The sequence below is a fragment of the Arachis stenosperma genome, chromosome 2, assembly GCF_014773155.1.
Source record: "Arachis stenosperma cultivar V10309 chromosome 2, arast.V10309.gnm1.PFL2, whole genome shotgun sequence".
Classification (NCBI taxonomy): Eukaryota; Viridiplantae; Streptophyta; class Magnoliopsida; order Fabales; family Fabaceae; genus Arachis; species Arachis stenosperma.
The window spans coordinates 4,575,419-4,596,919 of NC_080378.1; the positions used below are offsets into that span (position 1 = coordinate 4,575,419).

Consider the following 21,501-nt stretch of genomic DNA (forward strand, 5'->3'; position numbering starts at 1 on the left):
ACTAACTAACTGTCATGCATGCATACACGCTAAACTCATGAGAATGGATCAATATTATGTCACAAATTCATGGCAGAAATGCAGCCTGTCTTACTCTTGAATCGGCAGCAAAGAATTCAGTGATGTCTTTATTAGTGAAGAGAATAAAAATGGTAGTTAGCAATAGGTTAATTGCTGTTATTCTATTATATTTGATAACTAGCCATTAGGCTGTTAGGTGACCTTTGCTATATATATATATATATAGTGTCTCTCATTCTCTGTATTGTAGCAGAGAAGTCAGTAAGGAGTTGACTAATGTCAAAGCTACTATTTCAAGCGTTTGAGCACTCTTCTGATCTACAAAATGATGAGAAGCAGAGGATCGCACTTGGAGAGAATATAATGAGGCTCCTGATGAAGTTGCATACTATTCAGGTATGTGTTACTGATGCTGTTTACTTAATATCAAATCAGCAATTTCTTTTCAATATACCTTGATTTGGTAATAAAATGTAGCATAAGTATGTTTTTGTTTCACTATTTTTTTTATCAATGGCTTTACATTGCAATCATGTGCGATAATTGTGATTTGCAAATGATTAGATACATATGCATTAGGAGGATTATTAAGAGTCTTATTTAGCTTTCTTGTCATTGATCAATGTTATATACTAGGGCTTGCATCCAAGTTTCAGGGAAACAAGAAAATCTCTGGCAAGAGAGCTTACATGCTTGCAAGAAAGGCTTGATTCTGTAATGGCCAAAAGATCTCAACAGCAGACGAATTAGTTCTTAGACGAGAAGCCTGTTGAAGACATTTTGGCGAATTTACAGAATGAAGAATATGTGAAGGATCAACAAGAAGAAAAAGCTGCAGTAGCAAGAGAGGATTCTTCTGTGGGAATTAATGATGGTATGATGGGAAAAGATAGAATTGAATTTCAGCCACCACTTGATCCGGCATTGAATGTGGCAGCAGAACCTAATGTGGCACCAAAAAGAAGCACCACTTGATGAGGATATTGCAGCATCTGAATTCAACAAGGATGGTGGAACAGAATTTTCAAAGCGTGAACCAGATCATGAAGAAGAGGAAGTGGAACCTATTATGGAGCTTCCAATTGGATTGCTTGATGAAGAAGAAACAATAGATTCCAAATCTGTGAAGCGAGATGAAGATACGTGTCATGGCCCGAACTTGACCATGACTGGCGCTCAAGGGACAAGTCCCTCAGCAAGCCAAACGACCAAATTTTCAGAAAAACGGACAGAATTTCCTCTGTTTCTAGGACCTTACCAACATAAATATTAACTCCCTGTATCAATAATAAACATCCATTTCCATAGACAATAATAAGAGCATATTCCAACTATATCCACAACCACATATATCCAAAATACGCATTATATATATATATATATATCAAGTTGATAACTAGAGTATATAGTTAAATCCATAAGTCTTACATAACCAAATTATAATTACTATCTAAACAGTTCGAGGTTCAAAATAACATAGCCCACACGAGGATCCTGCCTGTGACATATGGAGCGTTGACATAATCTAAATTTTGAGCAAAGGTTCCATTACATAATTACTTAGCCCTTGGAAAGAAAAAAGGCTCACCGAAATGACTAAGAGCTACTGAGGGGCAGGTGGAATGGAACATGGAATGACTCCTGTATCTGAAAAACATGGAAATATAATAGGGTGAGTTTTGCAACTCAGTGAGCAAACATTACATCTATAACCCACACGAGACAATACAGAGTTTACCTTGAAAATTATATTTCTTTCCAAAGATGAGAAATTCATATTAATTAATTATGCAAACGAATAAATAAATAGTTAAGCGGATGAACTGAAATGGGAGTTCTCATTCCAGAAGTAAAATCAAATCAAATATTATACACCTAGGGCGGCTCCACTTCTAAGGGTAGCCCTTTCCTCTAGTGTGCCCGTACGGTATAACAGATCAAACGTGTGGCCTACATATTAGGCTAGCAACGCCCCTACTAGCTGAGGTCTGAGCCAGATGCATCTAGGTTAACGTCATAACCGCCGTTAACTACGGTTTTTTTAGTCAGAGTCTCCCAAACCAATCCAAACCAAATCACTTATAAAAATCTCTAATACATATAACATACTACTAAGTTCCATAGCAAATCCAATATATATAAGATTGCATACTAAAATTTTTATTTAAAATTCAATAAAGTCAAATAAGAAAACATGTATGCTTTACAAAATATATAAATATCGTCTCGTGTGTATTTTTATGAAATTATAAGTTTTACAAATCAATATTTATTTTCAAAAATCACAAGAATCAAATATTTTCAAACTATAAAAATAATGATTCAACATAAATATTGGTAATAATATATTTAAAAACAATTATAGACATAATATCCACTCACAAGAAGCAACTCTGAGCGCGCCACCGAGCTACTAATTGATGTCCAATAACTTTACAACTCTAGAAATATGACAATAATAATATTTGTGAGTTACTAATGTTGTCAATTAACATAATCTTACTCACTTTGACAAAAGCCCCAAATTTTCTAACCCTAATGACCCTAATTCGGATTTATATATACCCATAAATATAAAGATGACAAAAATTGAAGATATGACTAATTATTGAGTCAAAGAGTTATCTTGAAGCCTTAATAATAACCGAGACTCAAAGTTGAATGCTTCCTTCACTCAATAAATTGAAATTTCCTGATTTTTGGAGATTTTGAGAAATGAGATTTGAATAAATGGAGATAGAATAGAGAAGAAAAGGAAGCAAGATGATGAAGGTGAATTTGATGATATTGAGTAGTTGGTTGCAAGGAGAAGAGATGAAGAAATTTAGTTGGTAAGAGAAGAGAAATGAGGGTTTTACATATTTGATTTTTTTTTTAAAGGAAATGAAAGGGAAGGAGAACAGAGGTCAGAGGGGGAGGGGGAGTGTCGAAGAAGATGAGAAGAGAGAAAGAAAATTTCAAGTGGGGGCATGTGCCCCCCACGTGTTCTCAACCTCTTTTTTTTTTTTTTTCTCCTCACACTCTCGGTTATTACAATACGGAATGTATGATGGAGCTTCTAGTGGGGTTGCTTGATGAAGAAGGAACAATAGAGTCCGAAGCAATGTGGTGTTGCTGCAAAAGACACTCAACTGGGCCCAAACAGCAGATGGAAGAGCAGGAAGAGGTTCAATCTTCTGAGGAATCAGCAGGCTGGGTGAAGGTTGAGATCTCAAAAAAAGAGGAACTCAAAAGCAGAACACATTGATTTGGCAAATGCCTCATCAATTGGAATAGCTGCTTGAGAGAATAATTGGGATAACAATATACAAAACAGTAACAGCGACCGAATAACAGAAGACAAAAAAATAAAAATAGAAAAAAGAGGCCAAAATTTTAACGTGTAAAACTCTTTTAATGTGAGAAGTAAAAACTACGGGTCACTCGGACCAAAAAAGAAGTATCACTAAAATTAAGAAAGGATACAAGAGAATCTCAAATAAGTAAACAAATCAAATGCTTACATTAAATCAAAACAATCAAGCACCACAGCATATAAACGTGAACCAAAAACATGAAAAGTTTACAAAACCAGAGCTATTTTGTGCATGCAAGCCATATCTCACCCTCCAAATCTTATCTTAATCCTCCAACCATTCCGAACGAAAAAGTACATCTAGAACTTGCTATCGAAATTTCAGCCCAAACCACCATTGAACCACTTCCCAACTGCAGATTTATAGTGACTGCATAATCAATCCAAAAAGAAGAAAAAAAATTATCATTCTAGCAAGAATATGGTAATGAAAATCGAGGTCCATTACATCAAATCAATCCATACCAAAGTGCATATTATTCAAGTATGATCACAAAATTGTAAAACTTAAATTATCAATTTAGTAAAAGTATGATCATCTTCATGAAATGTTTGAACAAAAAAAAAAAAAATTATTAGACTAGGCGTGTAGTTTAAGAACTCACATAATTTTCAAAAGAGGAGCTAGTAAGCTTGACACTCCCAGCAGAATCCACAAGCGATCAAACACTCAAATCCCCGACCTAACATTTTCTTCAACGAGAAGAAAGTTTATCAAGATTGTCTTTGATAACAGAATTTATTAATGAATAATGACATTACAGATGTCTTTATAAATTCATGTAATAAACTTAAATGCATTAGAAATGCTACATCTTTTTGTTTAAATTTACAAGCTCCACCAATGATTTGGGGTTTTGGCATTGTAACAGCTTTGGCAGCAGTTAAAGAACCAAAATTAAGTTGATATTTAATTATTTATAGTACATTTAGTCTAGCATATACATTAAAAAATAAGAAAGGTAGAAACACCACCTTCCCTGAACTACATACAACTCCTTCTCAAACCAAGCTATTATCATCTTTTTTTCTTACTCCAACAAAAATAGAAAAAGTAAATTGTACGGAGCAAAGAAGTAACAAAACCAACCTGAAGCTAAAATAACAGAGCACCTCCTTTGATGAACTTTGGATTGAATGAAGATAATTTAGATATGGCAATACATACTTCCTGAAACACAAATTAAAAAATATTTCTAAGACTTAAAGTGTTTGTCATCACAGAAACCACACAAACAACTATGTGAAAACCTCGTGAACACAATGTTGGATCATTGGATCAGTGAAAGAAAATGAGACCCATTGGGTACAAACTGCACACACCATTGAGTGAAGTTGATAGGAACGGAAGTGTTGCTGATGGCATCCCTACAACTTCTTCGACTACTTCAGGTACATGATTATCATCTTCAAATACGGAAAGCATATTCTTTGAATCTTGACTGCGTTAGCTACATACCTTCATCACCTTGGAAAATCTGTTTGATAGCGTGTCCAAATCCAAAAGGAAGAAATAGTTATTATTAGTTTATTACAGAACCTTTCCTTAGTATTAGAAATAGCTTATTATACGCATCTACTACTATTTATTTTATGTAAGATTCAATCTGTGAGCAAAAAACTTATACACCTTATGCATCCTGATTCCTTTTACTAACTCTATGATCATAAAGAATTGACAAACACAGATACACAATTTTGTAACTCCTTTCTTTCCACAAATAAAGTTATGATTTATTTTTTCTCTCTGCAAAAAGCAAAAAAGAAAGAAAATTATAGAGAGGAATAGAAAAATATACCAACAATAACCAAAGTTTTTCAATAATGAGTGCCACCAACTTTCTCCATCATGTCTTTGCTTTTCAATAACTTGAAGCCAAAATCAGAAAACACAAAGTTTCTGTTTCCCAATACATCAATCTAGCTTAATTACCACCTCAAATGAATTTAGAATTAAATGATGTATAGCCAATGTATAGGATTACATCTCGATATGTACACAAGCTACCTGCAGAAGATTGTAAAAATATTAAATTTGATACATCCATTGTTTAAAAATAAACCCCCAACTGTTGGATACAAAAAAAAGCGATTTTTTGAATAAAATATGAGAGTTAACAAGTATTACAGATAACAATGACTGTTTCCCAGAGTAAGAAAGGGTATTTCTTTAACAAGAACTGCAAACTGAGAGCTTTCCCGATAAATGAAAGAAAAGAATGCAAATTTTGCAGTTGGCATATGAGTTTAAGTGGTCAATGTTTTTTAAAGAAAGAGAAAAAAAATTGACTTGAAGGAAAAGGAAATTTATGCATGTGTGAATTTCATTGTGGTGGCATGACAAACATGAAGGTTAGAGAATTACCTGCTCAGAAATCTCTACTCAGAAAATTTGTATGCCATGGACTTTAATGGTGGGAATGTGGGAGAGAGAGGGAGGCAGCTCTTCTTCTTCAATATAGATCAGCTTTGGAGAGTTTGAAATGTGTAGTTGTTGGAGGGAGGTGAGGCGGAGAAGCTCGTTGCACTCCAATGTCTCCAGATTATGAAACAAGCGTATCTCAAGAGTGGTAAGGGAGGGAAGGCGAGGCAGCGAACCCACCTCTGGGTATGACTTTATGCTCTCACACCCAACACCAGAAACGGTGAGATGAGTGAGGTTTTCCAAGTTGCCCATCCATGATAGACCCCTCACTTGTTCTTCGCAATCTCCTACACTTAGCTCTTTCAGGTTATCCGGCAAACCACCCTCTGGCGACCTACAAATGTTTGGGCAACGTCGTATGTCGAGTGACTGTAAATTTGGGAGAAGAGTATTCATGCCACGTGGCAATGCCTCCAACTTCCGGCACCAGCTAACATGGAGATGAGTCAAGTTGGGTGTAACCAGTCCTTCTTGGGGAAATGACACAAATTGGGGGCAGCCAGAAATGGTGAGACGTTGAAGAGCAGCGTGTGGTGGCTCTGACATTGAAACTGATTCCAGATTCTCACACCAGCATATCTTCAGATTCTGGAGATTGGGAAAGGCATCCAACGACAATGAGGTCAGTGAATCACAACTGAATTCTATTTGTAGATCTACCAAATCATACTTGTGTTGTTGCTGGAGTAATTCAATTTGGCGGCAATCATAGATTTTGAGCTTTTGCAAAGATTTGGGTAAGAGATTGCCCCCCAAAGATACAACAGACGAACACCCTGAGATATGTATTTCTTGGAGGGAAGTTAGATGGTGGATGATCCTTGCCTTAAATGCACACTCCGCCACACATTCAATTCCCCTAATTGATAACCTATCCCCATCGAGTGTCATCCCTTTATCCCATACTTGATGATGTACTTGTATTCCAAGTTTGTGCACTTTGGAAACATATGATGAGGAAAAAACGATTCTCATGAATACCTGATTAACCATATCTCCCTTTAACATTAGACAATTTCTTATTTGAAGGCTCTTAAGCTGAGGAAAGGCTCCTGAGTCAGGTAACTGCCACTCCTCCCAACATGCCATATGCCAGAATTCCAAACTCTCCAGTAAGGGAAACGGTGCAATTGGCCAAGAATGTTGATGGCCTTCATTCTTGTAAAACTCCATGCCAATGCTCTTCAGCTGATCAAACTTTTCAATGCTGAGGGACTTTAGAGATGGCAGTTGTCCAAGTGAAGGCAGCATGTAGCAATTCTTGCAGGACGCCAGAGTTACACGTGTCATATTTTTGTAGGAACAGCGCCCCAACCAGTCGGAAAATATTGTACCCTTGTATCCCTTGATTTGCAACTCCTTCAAGCCAGTGTCCGGTTGCAAGCTGTGGAGTATATCTTGTTCATTAGTATGTGTGTTTGAAACCATATCATCACCTGAAGACACAGACCATTTCAACAATAACTCCTCAATGTGCTTCTTATCTATTATCCTTGCACTCCTTGCCTGACTGGCATCAATCACATTCTCCAATTTCTCAATCTCAAGTGATCCATGAAGATTTAAAAGCCCTCCTAACTCTTCCATTCCATTGTCTTCTTGCTTTCCCACCACAAACTTGCTTAAAGTTTGCAACTGTTTTAATTTGCCCATTCCTTTTGGCATTTCTTTCAGAGGAGTACCCCTTATATCAAGATGCCGCAAATTCACAAGCTTATACATGCCATTGGGCAGCATAGTCAGCCTTGAACAATCTTTTAACTTTAATGTTTGTAAATTACACAAATTGCATATTGACTCGGGCAATGTATGAACAACATTTTTAGAGAGATCCAAATAGCGCAGGTGGATCAATTTATCTATTGAATCAGGAAATATATTGAGTCTACTAAAGGACAAAACTCTCAAGTATTTATTCTTTGACAATATATCACATGGTAACATTGTTCGTCCACGACCATGATTGATATACAATAATGTCCTCAAAGATTCTATTTTATTAGAGGAGCATGTTTTCTCAGGGATTGAATGATCGTATGACAAATGGCGAGTTAGAATACTCATCTCTTCCTTTTCACCAAGTTCTGAGAATCTACAATAAAGATCTCCAGCAAGAAAAGTTGCCAAGTCATGCATGAGATCATGCATCACAAAATATTTCTCATCATTATTCTCAACTTGCTTGAAGAATAGTCTTGAAACCAAGTCATCAAAATACTCGCAACCAACTTGTTCTACACTCTGTCCCCTCCTTGGTGGTTGTAAAAGATTTTCAGCCATCCACAACAATATTAATTCATCTTTATCAAGTTTATAATCTTTGGGATACAGTGAACAGTAAACAAAGCAACGTTTTAAATGAGTAGGAAGATGATGGTAACTTAATAACAATGCTGGAACAATCTTACAATTTGCTAGAGAAAATTTCCAAATGTCACTGAATAGTATTTTATTCCATTCTTCAACACGATGCTCTGAGCGCAACAAGCGTCCAAGTGTTTCTGCAGCTAACGGCAAGCCATCACACCTCTCAACAATCTTTCTACCTACTCCTTCCAATTCTGGTGAGCTCCCATTTGATTCAGGAAAGGATGCATTGTCCGCAAAAATAGACCAACAATAATCATCTGACAGTTGATTGAGGGTGTAAGAGTTATAGTGTTGGACTATTCGACCAACATTTACCATGCGGGTAGTTAGAAGAATAGTGCTTCCCTTTCTCCCATGTTGAAAAGGGGTGATAAAACTATTCCACTTGTCAGCATCTTCACTCCAAACATCGTCAAAAACAATGAAAAACTTCTTTTGTGACAGTTTTTCCTTCAAATGTTGTTGAAGTAAATCAAAGCCGTCAAGACTACAAACACCTGAAGAGATCCCCTTTATAACATTCTTTGTAGTCTCAACAACATCAAAATTTTCAGAAACACAAATCCATGCTTTCAGATCAACCCCGTGCATCAAATCCTTATTGTTGTAGAGCCATTGCGCCAAAGTAGTTTTACCAACACCGCCCATACCAACAATAGAGATGACGGACAAGTTATGATGATTGTTGTCATTGAGCATCTTGATTAGTGCCTGTTGGTCACTATCCCTGCCGAACACATTCCCCTTCACAAGAGAAGTGGATGGAGGTCTCCATGAAGAGCTTCCTGTTTGAATCTCTCTCAGACCAAGGGTATCTTTGCGTCTCTCAAGATCTTCTATTCTTTCAACCACCTCTTCTATCTTAGTCACCATCTTCCTACCAGACAGATCAAGGAAGTGAGGAAGACGAATGCGTACCTTGTTGCGAATTTGAGCTTTGATGAAGACACGGTCCAGCAAGTCATCAGCAGTGTAGAGAGCATCTTTGAGACTATCAAGCCATTCCCTCACGAGTTCGTTTCCAAACTGCTTCTGCTCGGCATCAGCAGCCAGAGCTTTGGCAGCCAAGATAGCAGTCTTCAGCTTCTCAACCAACTTCCGATCCAGCTTCTTACCCACCACCAAGTTGACAAACTCAGATGAAATGAGCCTGTCAAGAACAACGTTGGCCAAACCATTAACTAAAGCTCCAACCACAAGTGCTTCAGCCATGATATGATACAGATCACAACAACAGCGAACTAATGAGAGATTGGAATTTTCAGAATGTAACAAAGAGAGAGCAATGTTGCAGTAATGATTGCAAGGTATTCACTATGCAGCAATAGGCATAAAGCGAGATATCACCAGAGTTAGTTCATTCAGTGAAGAGACGTTGGCATCACATGGTATCGATCTCCGAGATAACATAAAATAATTCCCAGCAGTGGAGTGCATAGATGGCTTTGCACGTTACTTCATTTTTATATTCTTCTTTGAAGGATGAAACAGAGTATTCAAATAGCAAAAGGGTGACCAACTTAAACTAGTCTTTGTGAAAATTAATTAACTATATGATATCAATGCATATAATGGTGGTATGAGGTTAAAACGGGGTTGGTAAATGGTAATAGTGTTTACTCATTGGCTTCACGTGCTAGCTGTCTTCAAGGTCACTTTTCTTAATGTCTTATTCTTACTTTGTTTGGAACTGATCATTTTTGTGTTTTTGATTCTGAGAAATGCAACAAATTAAAATTACAACTTGACCAAGGTTTCAAACTTTTTTTTGTCATCATTACCAATTTTTTAAATTGACTACATCATCTTAAGCTTTATTTTACTTAACTACACTCTTTTCTCCAAGAATATCTATCAATTTAGAAATTTGATATATTAATGATGTAATATATTTGAAATTTATATCAAGATACACTGAAAAATAAAGGTAGTGAATTATTTAAAAAGAAAAAGGGCAGTGCGTAACGCAAGGTTTGGTGAATGGCCGTACTCAAAGGGTGTAATGTAAGCGATCTAACCTGACAATTACATCAGTGGCTGCTGCTGTTTCCAAAAACTTCTATCAATTTTCATACTCCTGTGTTAAGAAACTTGACAAATGCAGCCATACAATCATGGCGAAGCTTCAAATATCAAACAACTTCATCTGCTTCATTGTCTTGTTTTAATTCTGAGCTCTTCTTCTTCCAACATCATTGCTTCCCTAAGGCATTTGGCTGTCATCTCTACTAAATGAACACAACAATAAACTAATAATGCATTTGGATTTGTGTATGTAAATTAAAAAGTGCGCATTTTGATTAAAAAATTATGTGTATTTTTTGGAACAAAAATATGTATTTATTTATGCATGATATAACAGCTTGGCGAATATTTGATGACGATGGCAATGGCAATGGTAGTTCAACCAAGTCTAACAAATTAAAAGGAGGCAAAGTTGAGTGATTAGGGATGGATAGCCTTTGAATGTTTCTTGATGTTGATATGAAGAACACCAGAATTTGCTATGGAAAGTTGAAAAGATGGTATTAAGTGGTCAAAGGCACACCACTGAAGCTCACTATGTGAGTTCTTCTTTGCAATTTTCCATCAATTACTTCTTCCGCTTCTGGTCTGGGGCAACTTTGCTTTAATATATAATATACTAGATTTAAAATGTGTGATGCACAAAAAAATAGTAGAATACAAATGAGAGTACTAAAAATCAAAATTATTTAATTTTAAACGTATATTAGTAAATGCTGCTGCATTATTAGTTTCATTAACTAGTGAAAAAGACAGAGACAAGTGCATATAAATCAAGATAATCATAAACTTGCATTACACCTTAGGATGGATGGTACATTGGATATGTTTGAAATTGTATTACAAACAAGATATCTTTCCTCTAACTAACTGGCAGGCATGCATACACGCTAAACTCATGAGAATAGGATCAATATTATGTCACAGATTATGGTGGAAGCAGCCTGTCTTACTCTTGAACCGGCAGCAAAGAATTCGGTGATGTCTTTATTAGTGAAGAGAATGAAAATGGTAGTTAGCACTAGGTTAGTTGCTGTTATGCTATTATATTTGATAACTAGCCATCAGGCTGTTAGGTGACCTTTGCTATATATAGTGTCTCTCATTCTCTGTGTTGTAGCTGTCACGGCCGAAAATGAGCCATGACTGGCGCTCAGGAAAATAATCCCCCAGCAAGCCTAAAAGATTCGAATATAAGATAAATAAGAAGGTTACAAATATTTTTGATAAATTTACAGTTTCAAGAATGAATAATTACATATTTTTAACAAAAATAAAATATAGATGGATTCTGTCTGTGACATATGTAGCAGATGACGTCTAAGAACTCAGCAAAGAATAGATACCCATTGTAGATCATTAATCTTGAATAGAAAGGCTCACATAATCAGATATTTATTTCTGAAAAATATTTTTAGAAAAAATGGAGTGAATTTTGTAATCCAGTGACTAGACAGTGCATCCATAATTCACATGAGACCATATAAACATTATTATAAAAATAATTTTAGTTAGAAAATAATAATTTATATGAATGTGTGAATCAATAAGAGAGTTCTCATACAGAAATCAAATCAAATAGTCCACACTTGGACGGCTCCACCTCTAAGGGTAGCCCTTTCCTCTCGTGTGTCCGTACGGAATAACAGATCCAACGTGTGGCCTACACGTTAGGCTAGCAACGCCGGATCTGAGCCAGATGCACCTAAGTTAACGTCATAACCGCATTTAACTACGGTTTTCTAATACGAGGCTCCCAAACCAATTCAAACATGTAATTTCGAATATAACAAATTCTTCGGTCTTTCAAACATGAGGTATCAATTCAAATCAAATAATATTTTCTCATCCAAATTATATTCAATCATATTTTCTAAATCTTAAGACATCTTAAACATATTTCACAATTTCAAAATAAGTGAATACCAACAAATACTTCAATGATAAAAAAATTCATATTCGAATAAAATCAAATGATTTAAAATAATATAAAACTTCTTCAAACATCCATATAATCTCATAAAAATATATAGTCTCATGTGCATATTAAAATGAGCATAACAAGTATAAATATTTAATTCTAATAAATCGATTATTAAAACCAATTTAAAATCCTTTGATTTAGATATTTGTAAGTATAACTAAGTTCAAAGCACTATGAACTAAAGCCAAAACATTATAATTATAAATGTAAAGGTTACTCACAACTTGGTTCTGAAGGACCTGAAAGACCAAACTCGAAGTGCCAAATTAAAAGGTGAGAATGGTTGGAATAGTCCAAAGAACGGACAGTGGCAACAACTCTAGTAATCCCCAGCAAACAACATTGTAATAATCACAACTATGGCGGCTGAAACAGAACAGAACGGATACAAGGTAGCATCAATGGAATAGTAGCAGAGCAAAAGTGAAACCAGGCAAGTTAAAGGAAATGGCCTAGACCAGAACAGAGGCACTTCAGCGGCGTTTCTCCAGAAACCGGAAGCAGAGGCAACTACCAGCAGCGGCGCCAGCAAGGAACGACTCTGATGGCGGCCGCAACGGCAACAGCAGCGATAGCTCACACCACCAATACCCCTCTTCCCGGCGACGAGCTCTGTCGCGTTCTCCTTTCCCTTTCGTGAAGCCTCTCTCTCTCTCTTCGGCCTCCTCGGCGGCACAGTAGTTCGACGACGGCGAGGCTGGCTTCAACGGCCGTGGCTAGGGCTCCAGCGGTGACGGCGATGGAACCTCCTCTGTTCAACATGCCTCTCTTCTGCGCGTTCTCTTCTCTCTCCTCGGGCTCCTCTCAGCGACGCGACGATCCTCCATGCGCAACCACCACTGGCAGCCACCACGACGACAGCGTGGCCTTAACCAGCGTCGTCCTCGTTTCCCACCCCCTTCTTCCTTTTTTCTCCCTCTCCGTTTTCTCTCTCTCTTTCTCCTCCTTTCATTTTCAGTCGTGTGTGTGTGTTAGGAGAGGGTTAGGGTTTGGTTTGGGAAAAAAGGGAAATAAGGGTATTGTAGGGATTTCACAGTAGCAGAGAAGTCAGTAAGTTGACTAATGTCAAAGCTTCTATTTCAAGCGTTTGAGCACTCTTCTGAGGCTCCTGCTGAAGTTGGATACCATTCAGGTATGTGTTACTGATGCTGTTTACTTAATATCAAATCAGCAATTTCTTTTCAATATAATTTGGTAATAAAATGTTGCATGAAGTATGTATTTGTTTCACTATTTTTTTTTTCATCAATGGCTTTACATTGCAATCTCGTGCAATAATTGTGATTTGCAAATGATTAGATACATATGCATTAGGAGGATTATTAAGAGTCTTATTTAGCTTCCTTGTCCTTGATCAATGTTATACTCACGTGGTATTCAATTTATATACCAGGGCTTGCATCCAAGTTTCAGGGAAACAAGAAAATCTCCGGCAAGAGAGCTTATGCTTGGAAGATATAGGCTTGATTCTGTAATGGCCCAAGAGATCTCAACAGCAGACGAATGAGTTCATAGACAAAAAGCCTGTTGAAGACATTTCGGAGAATTTACAGAATGAAGAACATGTGAAGGATCAACCAGAAGAGAAAGTTGCAGTACCATGTGAGGATTCTTCTGTGGGCATTAATGATGATATGATGGGAAAAGATAGAATTGAATTTCAGTCACCACTTGATCTGGCATTGAACCTAATGCGGCACCAAATGAAGCACCACTTGATGAGGATATTGCAGCATCTGAATTCAACAAGGATGGTGGAACAGAATTTTTAAAGCGTGAACCAGATCATGAAGAGAAGGAAGTGGAACCTATTATGGAGCTTCCAATTGGATTGCTTGATGAAGAAGAAAAAATAGAGTCCAAATCTGTGAAGCGTGATGAAGATATGGAACATATGATGGAGCTTCTAATGGGGTGAAGAAGGAACAATAGAGTCCAAAGCAATGCGGTGTTGCTGCAAAAGACAATCAACCGGGGCCCAAACAGCTGATGGAAGAGCAGGAAGAGGTTCAATCTTCTGAGGAATCATCAGGCTGGGTGAAGGTTGAGATCTCGAAAGAAGAGGAACTCAAAAACAGAACCATTGATTTGGCAAATGCCTCATCAATTGGAGTAGCTGCTTGAGAGTATAATTGGGATAACAATATACAAAACAGTGATCGGAATCGAATAACAGAAGTCAAAAATATAAAAATAGAAACAAGAGACCAAAATTTTAACGTGGAAAACCCTTTTAATGTGAGAGGTAAAAACCACGTGCCATTCAGACCCAAACAAAAAACTACTATAATAATTAAGGATACAAAAGAATCTCAAATAAGTAAGCAAATCAAATGCTTACATTAAGTCAAAACAATCAAGCACCATAGCATATAAATGTGAACCAAAAACATGAAAAGTTTACAAAACCAGAGTTACTTTGCGCACGCAAGCCATATCTCACCCTCCAAATCTTATCTTAATCCACCAACCATTCGGAACAAAAATATACATCCAGAACTTGCTATTGAAATTTCAGCCCAAACTACCATTGAACCACTCCCCAACTGCAGATTTATAGTGACTGCATAATCAACCCAAAAAGAATTATCATTCTAGTAACAATATGGTAATCATCAAATTAATCCATACTGAAGTGCATATTATTCGAGTATGATCACAAAATTGTAAAACTTAAATTATCAATTTAGTAAAAGTATGATCATCTTCATGAAATATTTGAACAAAAAAAAATCAATTATTAGACTAGACGTGTAGTTTAAGAACTCACATAATTTTCAAAAGAGGAGCCAGTAAGCTTGACATCCAGAGCAGAATCCACAAACGATCAAACACTCAAAGCCCCGACCTAATATTTTCTTCAACAAGGAGAAAGTTTATCAAGATTGTCTTTGATAACAGATTTTATTAATGAAGAACGATATTACAGAGGTCTTTATAAATTCATATAATGAACTTGAATGCATTAGAAAAGTTACATCCTTTTGTTTAAATTTACAAGCTCCACCACTGATTTGAGGTTTTGGCATTGTAACAGCTTTGGCAGCAGTTAAAGAACCAAAATTAAGTTGATATTTATAGCACATTCAGCTTAGCATATACATTAAACAATAAGGTAGAAACACCACCTTTCCCTGAACTACATATAATTCCTTCTCAAACCAAGTTATTATCATCTTTTTTTCCTTACTCCAACAAAAATAGGAAAAGTAAATTGTAAGGAGGAAAGGAGTAACTATACCAACCTGAAGCTAAAATTACAGAGCACCTCTTCTGATGAACTTTGGATTGAATGATGATAATTTAGATATGGTTACCAAACTTCAATATGTACTTCCTGAAACACAAATTAAAAAATATTTCAAGACTTAAAGTGTTTGTCATGACAAAAACCACACACAATTATGTGAAAACCTCATGAACACAATGTTGAATTATTGGTTTGATTTTAGAATCAACAGTGAAAGGAAATGACACCAATTGGTTTGGTATGTGTACAAAACTGCACACACCATTGAGTGAAGTAGATAGGAACGAAATTGTTGCTGATGGCATCACTACAACTTCTTCGACTACTTTAGGTACATAATTATCATCTTCAAATATGGAAAGCATATTCTTTGAATCTTGACTTCATTAGCTACATACCTTGGTCACCTTGGGAAATCCGTTTGATAACGTGTCCAAATCCAAAAAGGAAGAAATAATTATTATTACCTAACCTTTTCTTAGTATTAGAAATAGCTTATTATAGGCATCTACTACTATTTATTTTATGTAAGATTCAATCTATGAGCAAAAAACTGATACACCTTATGCATGCTGATTTCTTTCACTATCCTACATGAATCTTGCAACAACGGTTAAATCTATGATCATCAAGAATTGACAAAGAGAGAAACACAATTTTGTAACTCTTTTCTTTCCACAAATAAAGTTATGATTTATTTTTTCTCTCTGCAAAAAGCAAAAAAGAAAGAAAATTATAGAGAGGAATAGAAAAATATACCAACAACAACCAAAGCTTTTCAATAATGAGTGCCACCAACTTTCTCCATCATGTCTTTGCTTTTCAATAACTTGAAGCCAAAATCAGAAAAAACACAGTTTCTGTTTCCCAATACATCAATCCAGCTTAATTACCACCTCAAATGAACTTAGAATTAAATGATGTATAGCCAATGTATAGGATTACATCTCGATATGTGCACAAGCTACCTGCAGAAGATTGTAAAAATATTAAATTTGATACATCCATTTGTTTAAAAATAAACACCCAACTGTTGGATACACAAAATATACGATTTTTTGAATAAAATATGATAGTTAACAAGTATTACAGATAACAATGGCTGTTTCCTAGAGAAATAAAGGATATTTCTTTAACTAGAGCTGCAAACTGAGAACTTTCCTGATAAACAAGAGAAAAGAATGCAAATTTTCCAGTTGGCATATGAGTTGAAGTGGTTAATGTTGTTTATAGAAAGAGAAAAAAATTGACTTGAAGGAAAAGGAAAATTTATGCATGTGTGAATTTAATTGTGCTAGCATGACAAATATGAAGGTTAGAGAATTACCTGCTCAGAAAATTTGCTTGCCATCAACTTGAATGGTGGGAATGTGGGAAATTTTGGACCAAATTTGTGGATGCTTGTTCTTGCAGTGTTCGCCCAACAGACGACAGGCATGAATTCGAAGTAGTAAGAGAGAAGGAGGCAGCTTTTCTCCTTCCATAATCTTCAGGTTCAAACAGTACTCAATGTGTAGTTGCTGGAGGGAGGTGAGGTGGAGAAGCTCGCTGCACTCCAATGTGTGCAGATTATCAAACCAGCTTATCTGAAGAAAGGCAAGGGAGGGAAGGCGAGGCAGCCAACCCTCCTCTGGGAAAGGCGAGGCAGCGACCTTCAATGACTCTAGTATGCCCTTCTTATAGCCGTTGCCTGAGATGGTGAGATAAGTGATGTTGTCCAAGTTGCCCAACCATGATAGATCCCTCAGTTGTTGCTCGCAAAATCCTATCCTAAGCGCTTTCAGGTTAGGTGGCAAACCTCCCTCTGGCAACCTACAAATGTTTGGGCAACCTCGTATGTCAAGATACTCTAAATTTGGGATGCCACGTGGCAATGCCTCCCACTTGTCGCAATTTGTGACGCTGAGATATTGAAGAGCAGCGTGTGGTGGCTCTGACATTGAAACTGATTCCAGATTCTTACATTCTCTTATCTCCAGATTCTTGAGTTTGGGAAAGGCATCCAACGACAATGAGGTCAGTGAATCACAACTGAATTCTATTTGTAGATCTACCAAATCATACTTGTCTTGTTGCTGGAGTAATTCAATTTGCCTGCACCTATACATTGTGAGCTTTTGCAAAGATTTGGGTAAACAATTTCCCCCCAAGGATACAACAGACAAACACAATGAGATATGTAGTTCTTGGAGGGAAGTTAGATGGTGCATGATCCTTTCCTTAAATGCACACTCCACCACACATTCAAATCCACTAATTGATAACATATCCCCGTCAAGTCTCATCTTTTTATCCCATGTTTCACCATCCTCTAGTATTTCCAGTTGTCGCACTTTGGAAACATTCGATGAGGAAGAAACGATTCTCATCAATACCTGATTAAGCATATCTCCCTTTAACATTCGACAATGTCTTATTTGAAGGCTCTTAAGCTGAGGAAAGGCTTCTGAGTCAGGTAAGTGCCACTCCTCCCAACATGACATCTCATCAAATTCCAATGTCTCCAAGGAGGGAAACGGTGCAATAGGCAAAGAATGTTGATGGCCTTCATTCTTGTAAAACTCCTTGCCAATGCTCTTCAGCTCATCAAACCTTTCAATGTGGAGGGACTTTAGAGATGGCAGCTGTCCAAGTGAAGGCAGCATGTAGCAATTCCTGCAAGACTCTAGAGATACATGTGTCATATTGCTGTAGGAACAGCCCCCCAACCAATCTGCAAATATTTTACCTTTGTATCCCTCGATTTTTAACACTTTCAAGACACGGTGCGGTTGCAAGCCCTGGAGTATGTCTTGTTCATCATTATGTATGTTTGAAACCATATCATCACCTGAAGACCATTCCAAGAATAAGCACTCAATGTGCTTCTTATCTATTATCCTTGCACTCCTTGCCTGATTGACATCAAACACATTCTCCAATTTTTGAAGCTCAAGAGAACCATGAAGATTTAAAAGCCCTCCTAACTCTTGGATTCTGTTGTCTTCTTGCTTTCCCACCACAAACTTGCTTAAAATGTGCAACTGTTTTAATTCGCCCATTCCTTTTGGCATTTCTTTCAGAGGAGTACCCGTTATATTAAGATGCCGCAAATTCACAAGATTATACATGCCATTGGGCAGCATAGTCAGCTTTGAACAGCCTTCTAACTTCAAAGTTTGTAGATTGCACATGTTGCATAATGACGGCGGCAACACCTCAATATCACTCCAAGAAAGATCCAAATAGCGCAGTTGGATCAATTTAGCTATTGAATCAGGAAATGTATTGAGTCTATCAAACGATAAAACTCTCAGATATTTATTCTTTGACAATATGTCACATGGTAATGTTGCGCGTGCTTTCCAGAAACCAGCTCCTTGATTGGTATATAGTAATGTCCTCAAAGATTCTATTTTATTAGAGGAGCATGTTTTTTCAGGGATTGAATCGCCATATGACAAATGACGTGTTAGAATACTCATCTCTTCCATTTCACCAAGTTCTTCTGAGAATCTACAATAAAGATCTCCAGCAAGAAAAGTTGCCAAGTCATGCATGAGATCATGCATCACAAAATACTTCTCATCATCATTCTTGACTTGCTTGAAGAATAGTCTTGAAACCAAGTCATCAAAACACTCGCAACCAACTTCTTCTAAAGTCTGTCCCCTCCTTGGTGGTTGTAAAAGATCTTCAGCCATCCACAGCAAGATTAATTCATCTTTATCAAGTTTATGATCTTTGGGATACAATGAACAATAAACAAAGCAACGTTTTAACTGAGTAGGTAGATGATGGTAACTTAATAACAATGCAGGAACAATCTTGCAATTTGCCACAGAAAATTCCCAAATGTCACTCGATAGTATTTTATTCCATTCTTCAACATGACGCTCTGAGCGCAACAAGCGTCCAAGTGTTTCTGCAGCTAACGGCAAGCCATCACATCTCTCGACAATCCTTCTGCCTATTCCTTCCAGTTCTGAGCTCCCATTTGATTCAGGAAAGGATGCATTGTCCGCGAAAATAGACCAACAATAATCATCTGACAGTTGATTGAGGGTGTAACAGTTATAATGTTGGACTATTCGACCAACATTTACCATGCGGGTAGTTAGAAGAATAGTGCTTCCCTTTCTCCCATGTTGAAAAGGGGTGATAAAACTATTCCATTTGTCAGCATCTTCACTCCAAACATCGTCCAAAACAATGAAGAACTTCTTTTCTGACAGTTTTATCTTCAAATCTTGTTGAAGTAAATCAAAACTGTCAAGGCTACAGACACCTAAAGAGATCCCCTTTATAACATTCTTAGTAGTCTCAACGACATCAAAATTTTCAGAAACACAAATCCATACTTTCAGATCAACCCCGTACATCAAATCCTTATTGTTGTAGAGCCATTGTGCTAAAGTAGTTTTACCAACCCCACCCATACCAACAATAGAGATGACAGACAAGCTATGATGACTGTTGTCATTGAGCATCTTGATTAGTGCCTGTTGGTCAGCATCCCTGCCGAACAAATTCCCCTTGACAAGAGAAGTGGATGGAGGTCTCCATGAGGAGCTACCCGTTGGAATCTCTTTGAGACCAAGGGTATCTTTGTGAGTCTCAAGATCTACTATTCTTTCAACCACCTCTTCTATCTTAGTCATCATCTCCCTATTAGACTTCCTACCAGACAGATCAAGGAAGTGAGGAAGCCGAGTGCGTACCTTGTTGCGAATTTGAGCTTTGATGAAGACACGGTCCAGCAAGTCATCCGCAGTGTAGAGAGCATCCCTGAGACTATCAAGCCACTCCCTCACGAGTTCGTTTCCAAACTGCTTCTGCTCAGCGTCAGCAACCAGAGCTTTGGCAGCCAAGATAGCAGTCCTCAGCCTCTCAACCAACTTCCGGTCCAGCTTCTTGCCCACCACCAAGTTGACAAACTCACGTGAAATGAGCCTGTCAAGAATGACGTTGGCGAAGCCAGAAACTAAAGCTCCAACAACAAGTGCTTCAGCCATGATATGATGCAGATCACAACAACAGCGAATTAATCAGTGAGTGATTGGATTTTGAGAATGTAAGGAAGAGAGAGCAATATTGCAGTAATGCTTGCAAGGTATTCAACAATAATAAAAGTCATATAAGCGAGATATCACGAAGGTTCCTCACCAAAAACTCGTTGACATCGCGTGGAGTGCATAGCAGGCTTTGCTATATTTACTTCATTTTATATTCTTCTTTGAAGGTTGAAACACAGTATTCAAATAGCAAAAGGGTGACCAACCGAAACTAGTCTTTGTGGACAATAATTAACTATATAATTTAATGTAGGATCATCATCTTATGATATCAATGCATATCATTATTGATAACAATAATGGATCGTGTGAGGTTAAAATATGTTGGCAACATAGCTTAGACCATTGACTTCATGTGGTAGCTGCCTTCAAGGATACTCTTCACAAATTAAAATTGCAATTTGAGGAAGGTTTCAGACTTTCTGCACAACCCAGCTAATAGCTAGTACTGTTACTATTTTAATTCGATAATAATAGTTGAAACATTTAAATAGCCTATAATTCAAATGATTATTAAGTTTAAATGCGATAGAAAGGGAGAAAGAGTGTGAAATACATATTCACATGTACAAATATTTTTTTTTCTTTTTCTACTAGAGAAATGGTATTCCATGTCAGCAGCTAATATGTTAGTATGTCACGTAGGCAACTTCGTCAACGAATTAGCACTTGAATCATTTTGTCAAATAGAACATATTTTTGTAGTAATCTTGTCATTACTATCTATTGCGACTATTTTGTCAAAATCTGATTTTTTCCGACAATCAAAATGCCTATTTACTCTATTTTAAATTACATGCTACAATTTAATTTTCCAAGCAACAACCAAGCTAAATGATTGCATAGTCGATGAAATTCTTTGAGCAGTCAGATTAGAACTGGTTAAGGTCATGATGCTTGATAATTGCAGGTCCGTTGCAGATTACTTATGAAAATGATTTTGCTATAGTGGTAGTCTCAAACTTGTACTAGAATGAACTTGTGGCAATGTAGATGCAGATGGTGATAAACAAATGT

The 21,501-nt window shown here is 37.0% G+C and overlaps 2 protein-coding genes across 10 annotated transcripts; both read right to left on the bottom strand.

Moving 5' to 3' along the window:
• Positions 1 to 1,378: 1,378 nt before the first annotated feature.
• On the bottom strand, positions 1,379 to 13,311 carry LOC130960592 (putative disease resistance protein At3g14460). 7 transcript variants are annotated; one of them, XM_057886031.1, is made up of 10 exons: positions 12,639 to 13,311; positions 12,402 to 12,546; positions 10,190 to 11,374; positions 5,742 to 9,321; positions 5,176 to 5,384; positions 4,700 to 4,854; positions 4,467 to 4,547; positions 3,982 to 4,069; positions 3,627 to 3,746; positions 1,379 to 1,668 (listed from the first exon to the last, which is right to left on the bottom strand). In XM_057886031.1, exon 4 carries the CDS (start codon positions 9,042 to 9,044, stop codon positions 5,760 to 5,762), a length of 3,285 nt encoding a protein of 1,094 aa, XP_057742014.1. In that variant the 5' UTR covers positions 9,045 to 9,321; positions 10,190 to 11,374; positions 12,402 to 12,546; positions 12,639 to 13,311; the 3' UTR covers positions 1,379 to 1,668; positions 3,627 to 3,746; positions 3,982 to 4,069; positions 4,467 to 4,547; positions 4,700 to 4,854; positions 5,176 to 5,384; positions 5,742 to 5,759. The 7 variants fall into 7 exon arrangements, with proteins under 7 accessions (XP_057742014.1, XP_057742013.1, XP_057742015.1 ...); XM_057886030.1 differs by having other exon boundaries at positions 12,402 to 13,311; XM_057886032.1 differs by lacking the exons at positions 12,402 to 12,546; positions 12,639 to 13,311 and having other exon boundaries at positions 10,190 to 12,323.
• A 1,133-nt stretch (positions 13,312 to 14,444) lies between these two features.
• LOC130960593 (putative disease resistance protein At3g14460) lies at positions 14,445 to 20,558 on the bottom strand. Of its 3 annotated transcripts, none has more exons than XR_009079166.1 (5): positions 16,758 to 20,558; positions 16,190 to 16,398; positions 15,426 to 15,517; positions 14,951 to 15,028; positions 14,445 to 14,743 (listed from the first exon to the last, which is right to left on the bottom strand). XR_009079166.1 is itself a non-coding variant. In XM_057886033.1 (2 exons), exon 1 carries the CDS (start codon positions 20,422 to 20,424, stop codon positions 16,762 to 16,764), a length of 3,663 nt encoding a protein of 1,220 aa, XP_057742016.1. In that variant the 5' UTR covers positions 20,425 to 20,558; the 3' UTR covers positions 16,179 to 16,398; positions 16,758 to 16,761. The 3 variants fall into 3 exon arrangements, 1 of the variants encoding a protein (XP_057742016.1); XR_009079165.1 differs by having other exon boundaries at positions 14,951 to 15,038; XM_057886033.1 differs by lacking the exons at positions 14,445 to 14,743; positions 14,951 to 15,028; positions 15,426 to 15,517 and having other exon boundaries at positions 16,179 to 16,398.
• Between the last annotated feature and the right edge of the window lie 943 nt (positions 20,559 to 21,501).